The 7,865-nt window shown below is 43.3% G+C and overlaps 1 protein-coding gene across 1 annotated transcript; it reads right to left on the bottom strand.

Moving 5' to 3' along the window:
* Nucleotides 1-554: 554 nt before the first annotated feature.
* Nucleotides 555-2,568, bottom strand: fgf3 (fibroblast growth factor 3; the record flags this gene model as incomplete). The annotated part of the gene is made up of 3 exons (XM_079339938.1): nucleotides 555-1,001; nucleotides 1,564-1,667; nucleotides 2,319-2,568. The coding sequence occupies 3 exons, from the start codon at nucleotides 2,566-2,568 to the stop codon at nucleotides 618-620; spliced, it is 738 nt and encodes a 245-aa protein (XP_079196064.1). The 3' UTR covers nucleotides 555-617.
* Nucleotides 2,569-7,865: the final 5,297 nt, after the last annotated feature.

Below are 7,865 nucleotides of genomic sequence, written 5' to 3'. Positions count from 1 at the left end.
TAGGAGAATCTCAATACTGGAAGATTCTCTGAAGAACAAGAGCCCCTTTTTTTTTTTTCCAGCTCATGCATATTTGTGCAACACAAGTCACGAGTCTTTGCTTTGACTCTTTTGGAAATAAAAGGCAAAAAATGAGCTCATCTTCTGGTTTGAACACAACTTTAACGTAAATCAGACAAAAAGTGCTTCGCTGTGTGAAGTCCTTTCTTCTCTCACTGTCAGCACTTCAACATAACAGAATATTATAATGTTTGTCATGTCATTTTCTGACAAACTAAAGCTTTAAAGTCTCTGTACATGCATAGTGCATACTGTATTTACAATAACCTGTTTTTGCTTCATGTAGCTGAGAACCATTTACAAAGTGAGACGGGAGTCTTTCGACATGAGAACATGTGTTTACAGGACAGTAGCATGATGAAGACTTCTATAAGTAGAACATTAAAACAGCTTTGTGTGTGTGAGTGTGTGTCCTTCATCTTCTATGGAGATTTTTCTCCAACATCATCGACAAACACGTCCACTAATCCAGAAGGATCCAAACAGTTTCTTCCTCTTGCTGTGTGTAGCTCCGTGTGGGGTCAGGGCTCCATGTTCAAGGTTCTCGAAAAGTCTGCTCAGTCATCTCCGCCCCGCCGTCCTTTCCTGGCTCGATGTCTACGCCTCCGACGGTCTCTGCGGTTGGCATGGTGATGAGCGTGGTGCTGTGCGCTCTGACTGTCTCTCAGCCGCCTCACCATCTCGTGGTCCTTGTTGCCCAGCACGCGGGGCAGGAAGAGCGAGGCTTTATCTGTACTGCGGGTTTTAAAGCCTCGCCGCGGCCGCCCTTTACCGTTGATCGAAACGTACCACTGGCGCTTGGCACTGGCTCGCCGCTTGCTGTTGCTACCGCCGCCCCCTGGTGGCAGTGGCTGCTCGGTGGAGTGGTGTCGCGATGCATATGTGTTGTAGCCCAACTCGTGAATCCGCTCCACAAACTCACACTCTCTGTTGAAAACTTCCTGCAGGAGACAAGGAGCAGACAAGGAGGGCGATGATTTTGATACTCAGAGAACATGAGTATTTCATTCCCATTGATTCACTTGTGCACACTACTGCCTCCACATCACAGCAAAACCTGCACCTAAATAAACTTGTTTACACCAGATTAACACGAGGTTAACAAACGTCTCCTGGCTTTCACATTTCAGGTCTTACACTTCTGGGTGTGCTAGTGTCAATCCTGAACATGTGAAGAGTCTGATTCATTTAAACTGTTTACACACAGGTTGCCCCTGAAATCTTCATGTTGCCTTGACAATTGCGCCAGTCACAGGACATAAATGTCATCAACCCTTCCCATTCTCTCGTGGGGAATTTTACGAAATATTTCCTGCTGTCTTCCCACATTAGCTCAAAACAACTTCACAAAGATTTTTTTTGAGGGTGCTGTCAGGAAGTATTCAAAGTGCAAAATGTGTTGATGTTTACATCAACACGTGAAGCTCAGCCTGATTAGTCAGGCGGTTCTCAGTAGTTTTGTGCATGTGTAAAATCTCAGTAAGAGGGGAAATGTGGACTCACCGAGGCGTACAGCCGCCCTTTATCATTCATGGCCAAATATCTGCCAGAGAAAAGCCCCTTTATGGCTACAACACCCACATCCACTGCTGTGATCTCCATGATACCTGCAACACACAAACACACAACACTTAAAATGGTTGAACATAACATGTAATAAGGTATTTTTACAGTGATACTGTTATAAAACTTTAAGGTATGATCAGACACCACAGATGTGAAGAAAGAAACTTGTGTGTCATTGAAAGTTAACAAACTAAACTTCCAATTGTGTTTGCAGCCTTGCGCCCTGTTCAGTGTGTTTATTGGCTATTTTAATCAGTGCTTGATTAGTCAATGGACCATTGAGGCGGTGAAGAGCCTCTAATGGGCCCTGATTAGATAAATACATCCGTTAGGACAGCGGCTTTGTCCCATCGGGATGTTAAAACATCCAGCGGAGATTAACCTGCATGTCGGCAGATTTACACGCGCGCGCGCACACACTCGAAGTAACTGACAGTGAAACTGATAGATTAATCACAATTCACTGACATCGATTGACAGAAACAAACTTTAAACTTTTCATCCACATACATTTAATAATGCTAATTTATTTTTATATAAAATAGATGTATTATTATAATAGAAGTAAGTAATATAATAGAGTCTGTTTTTATTTGACAATCCTTGAATAAAAAGTATCTGCACTTTCTCAATTTACTAATTTACCCCCCTCGTGTGTTGGTGTCTGTGCGTAAAAGCGCCCGAGTACTCACTAAACGGGTTGTTCTCCTCCAGTGATCCGTCAATTTTTCCGTTCTGGTGGATCTGTAAATGATATTTTGTTGCACAGTAAAGTTTCCTGCGTCTCGGCGCTCCTCCGAGGTGCTCGTATACTCCTCCGCGGCCCCCGGCGTCCCTCCGCTGCCGGGGGTCGCAGGGAGCCTGGCCCGGGGAGCAGCGGGTCCGGGGACTAACGGGATCCGACAGGCTGAGCAGAAACAGCAGCAGAGGAATCATCAGCATTATGGCATGGCCGTAGAGAGACAACTGTGGCGAAAAATCAGGGAACTCGTGCCCGCGGGTCCCATTAAAGAGTCAGGGCCACAAAGCTCCAGAGCCCCAGCCTTGAAAACATCCGAGACAGCCGCCCCCGAGCGAGCTGGATACGCTCCGCGCCTCCGCTGCTGCTGCCTGAAATCCCTCCTGTGGGTCTGACTGAGAGCCCGAGCTCAGACTGAGCGCACATATAAAAGAGGCTTGTGGCGACAATAGGCTGAACTCCGACCAATTGATACAAAGGAAAGGGGGAGGCAAAAGGTATCAGCCCTGTGTGAAGTGAGAGACTGCAGCGTGGATAAAATTACACAGTGGCTGAGCGCGGAACAGCTCTGAAATCTCCTCAAAGAGCAATTAGACATCCCAAATTATAAAGGCGGGCAGGGCCAGCAACAGGTGAGGAGTAACACCCACCTTCACCTTTACATGCTGAAATAAGACCTCAAGAGGCCTCACTCTCAAACTTTCAATATTTTCTATTTTTAAAAGCAAAATTTTGTGTTCAGCATGGTCCACCTCTTCCCAAACTATAAACTACATCCAAGTTTAACAGGTGCTTGTCACACACACACACACACACACACACACACACACACACACCCACCCACCCACACACACAATCATACACTCATCATTCATAAGCTCTGACCACAGGTTGAGGTCAAAATCAAGTGTCTGTAGTTTCTTGTATCAAAGCTGCTTGCTGTCCTGTGTGCTCCTCAGAATTGTGACAACTCAACCTGGAAATAAAACCCCCAAAAACCTTCACAGCCGTCGTGTGTTTATACCCCTTCCTGACCTGTAAAATCCTAATTTAGATTAAGAGAAAAATGAATTGTCGGTCACAAGGCTCCCTCCATGTGCATTACTCCTGAGCGATGGATCTTCCCAGACTTTTCCCATCCTAATGCCCCGGCTCTGGCGAGGCAGCAGCCGGTGGGCGGAAGAGCAGCAGGCTAAATGACTACTGCCTAAATTGCTTCCATCTTGGTCGCATTATGGTTTGCATTCTGGTAATTAGCACCATCATCTACAAATCTCTCTGCCCTTTGGCGCTGCTCCACCGCCGCTATGAAGGCTTCTGCTGAGAATCCCCCAGAGAGCTGACGGTTAATTTGTCTTCCCCTCCCATACATCACCCTGCTAGCTGCCTCTGTCACTTTATTTACCCCGGTGATCAGCTCTTTTAATTACAAATGTGTGCACATTTATGCCTGTGAGACCCCTGTCCGGTCAGACAGCACACCAAAAACATGAGCTGGCCGTGTGTAGCAGAGGTTGTTCTCTAAGTGAGACGCTCTTGATGTGGTTAGATGCTGGAAGAGGGTGGAACCTCAGATGTGGTGTGCTGTTTCTCTCAGAAACTATTTTAATTACGCTCCCCTCCACACCGCCCACAAAGCATCTCAGCAATAAGCAAGGCAAACGCTCCCAATTTGTGATGCACATACACTCACGTCTTCACATCAGGATTATGTGTGTGTTCTTTTTCATTTTGAGCTCAACATTTCAGTCCTCAAACTGTGACATCCTCTCGTTGTCTATCTCTGTGTTTCATGGGGAGGGGAAAAGGAAAGTTAAAACCAGAGTTAAACTCGTTCACAGTTTCTAAATCTGATTCTGGATCCTTCATCCAGATCCGCATCTGAGCAGGGTTTAGGGTTAGCCCCATCTGTGACCTCAGAGCTGCGTATATAACCCTGCATTCATGTGGTCTCGGAAAAATGAGAAAAATGAGTTCCCGGCTGGGAAAATTCACAAGAGCAAGGCTTGGCATGGTCGTCTGTGTCACCGGTGTCACCCGCTGTTTGGGCTTATACTACTACACAACTGTCTTCCCTGTAACAGCAGCAGCAGTGCTGCTCAGAGGAACAGGAGTCAGGTTTCACTGATCACGTGAAGAGCATTCTTGCCGATTCAGACAGACGGTAGATGGAAAACCGGATGTCATGTATGTTAAACATAGCAGAATGGTTGACTAGCCAGAGAATACAAGCAGCAGTGATGGAAGGTTTCCGAGTCACCTTTTATGACAGAATAATATATTCAATGAAATTAATCTCTCTGCCAAAATGACAAAACTCAGGGCCCGATCCACAAACAATAGATTGCATCCGCCTATAGCTTGAAAATAATTTAAACATCTTTTTTCTCATTCTATTAACTTGTAAACACAAAGCATAAACCACTGCTGATATTTGAGCTCGAACACCACCAAGTAGACGTCCTACTATGTGCAGTTTGCTCTTGAACGTGTCTGAATGTGGGGGGAAGCTATCTGCACCTTTACTCTTAGGCTGACGGAGCTCAGATCTGTCCACATAAGGATTGACGATCCTGGGGGGAGGGGAAACTTTGTTTCCAGTTTATTATTAAGCCAGACGTGAAAAATATAATAACATTTCTACTTTAAAGCTACGATATGTAAAATGTGGTTGCTAATGTATACGTTACAACGTGTACATTAACACAAAATGGACTAAACCCATGTTATATATACTTTATCGAGTACTTGCGTTATGTCAAATATTTCCAACAATTATCACAGCCAGAGAAATCCGTAATTTTAAAGATGTAACGGTCTGTGTCTTATCAGAAGCTGCCATGATGAGCCGCCATGACAGACAGGAAATGTTGATCGTTACCAAGAAAACACCGGGTGTTACATCAAAGACAGCTGCATAGGATAGCGCAAGCTGCTACGGACAGCTGCTGTACTGTAGCTGTATGTGCTGCTTTGATAAAAACTTCATGTAAATGATTCTTGGATACATCGTTGGAAAACGTATTGTCTTTCTCAGTTCGGTTTCGCCCGCTCATGTTGACGACCTTCAACACTGATTTCGTTTTCAAGGGGCATTGACACTTACTTTTGTTATTGTTTTGCTTGAGAGCCCCTGCCGGTATATTTTACATTAGAGGCCTTTAAAACACTTCCATCCATGTAGATGACGTGTGAAGCCCTGGTTATATCAATAATCATTAAAAACAGTCTAATCCCCACAGCCATCAACACCCTGAACAATATGTAATCATGAACGGAAATAAACATTTGTACTTTTTTCAGAAATGTGTGTTATATGTGTTATATGTGTGAGTATGGTGTCTCCCTGCCTGTACAGCTGTGAAAATGAATTTCCCTGCGGGGACAATAAAGTAACTAACTAACTAACTAATAGTGATATCAGAGTAAAATGGGCAAACTTTATATATGGATTGTTTATCATTGAGTCACAAAGAGTAAGAATTGTTGTCATGACTGAAAAATTGAGTTGTGACATCTCTTGTAAATATTGCAACAAAGTTACCCCTAACTCTCAGCAGACAGAAGAACAAATAATAAAGTATTGCATTTAATAATTATATGCTAAAGCGTAATTTTTTATATGGATGTGATGTTAATCATTCTTATCAAAAGTTACATCCGTAAGTTAGAGAAGTTTTGTTTTGAAGTTTCCCTTTTTACATCTGTCCTGTTTAGGCAGCATCAGATATCTATGTGTTGTTTGAACGATTTGAACAATGAAAAAAACACATTACGTTCACCCCCAATTTCAACATACAACCGGCGCACCGCGGTCCATCAGCGCTCTGCTGCTATTTCTACGGAGTAGACTGCAGCTATGTGTCAGGCTGGACAGAATAAAAGAACTGGGAGAGGAAATCAGACGAGGAAATGCACAGAGCATCAGGTCAATTTGAAAATAGAACACTATATATATATATATATATATATATATATATATATATATATATATATAAGTCACGTAATCATGCAAGTTGGTTGTTTCAACAAAAACTGGGCATTGAAAAGATGCTGGGTCGCTAAAATGTGTCTGCGTTAAAATTCACATGGTGTCCTGACCTGTCATCAGAACTGGACGATAAAATCCGCATCCATGAAACAAAAGTTTCTAAGACTGTGCTCATCATCCAGCTGACAAAAATCTGCAACATTATGTTTGTAGGGTGTGTTCGATGTGAATCACAAAAAATGTATGTAAATACTGGTGAAATGTATTTTGGCTTTGGGCGGTATTAAGGACATTATGTGAAAAATCATGCAGTGACTTGCAGAAAAGGTTGTTATAATTCTAAAGTGTTGGGCCCAGTCAACCTACATCTCTGTGATTAATAACACGCAACAGAGGAATATTGTAGTTGAAACCTCTGGCTGCGGCTCTCTCTCTTCAAGCTTCTTTTCTTCAAACCCAAAGTTCAGTTGTGGATGGTGATGAAGGCTTCATGCAGTACAACCGCATGACTGCTTTGGAAGTGAATACCATGAAAATGAAAACTGGATGCTGTCTGTAAAAGCCAATAAATACCTGTTACGTCCTATATAGCCCCGTTACCAACCAAGCAGTTCAGTTTGGTTCGTCTCGTGACGGCACGCATTTTGCGGTGTTTCCATTGACTAAAGCCGGGAAGATCCCTAAACTACGAACTGTACCGTCCTACATTTTGGGACCCTTCTGTTGGGGTGCCAAGAATATCGATCCAACCCTAAAAGTTGGAGCTAAACACTGCAGTCTGTTGATTGGTCGGAAGGATCATCACTTCCTGTGCGACAGCGGCAAAAACAACCCTGCTGTGTTTGAATATACAGTCGATTGTTTATTTCTCCTCGTAGTTCACAGCCTTTTCTGAAACAAAGCTGGATTCAGTTTTTGTAACAAAGAGCTACATGCCAGTGACAAAGAAGATGAATCGCTGGATGTCTTCCATCATTGGTCTTTGTTTACTGTGTTCTGTGTTTTTCTTCGTTGTTAAATTTATTAGTGGTGTACACTGATTCACGCTGCCATGATGTCACGCTATTAAGTTGCTGACGCAGCTATTGGCATCCGGCTTGCACGCAGCCTACCAAATATGGCAAGCTTGGCTGTGGAAACGCAAAAAGGATCAGGCTTTAACAAACTATACTGATCCAGAGTGGACCGAGTGGAAACGGGGCTCATTTAGATTGGACAAGACTGATGCAAAAAATGAATTTAACTTAAACAGCCTATATCTCCATGAATAAACACTGAACAGAAGGCACATTTTTTATACAGTAATTCATCCATTTCGATTAAATAAAGGCTTACAAAATAAGGCCTGAAAGGACTGACTGACAGTCCTGTTGTATCTGTTTACCAGGAGGCTAAAGGCTCCACCTTTGTCTGTTTTAACTTTGACCTAAGAGGAAGAGTCAGCTTTTCCAGTATCTTCATGACAACATTTCAAAAAACAATGGTTGATGTCAACATGTCTATGCCTAG

This window comes from Symphodus melops, assembly GCF_947650265.1.
Source record: "Symphodus melops genome assembly, chromosome: 3".
In the NCBI taxonomy this organism is placed as follows: Eukaryota; Metazoa; Chordata; class Actinopteri; order Labriformes; family Labridae; genus Symphodus; species Symphodus melops.
This window is presented reverse-complemented; position numbering and strand designations above follow the sequence as displayed.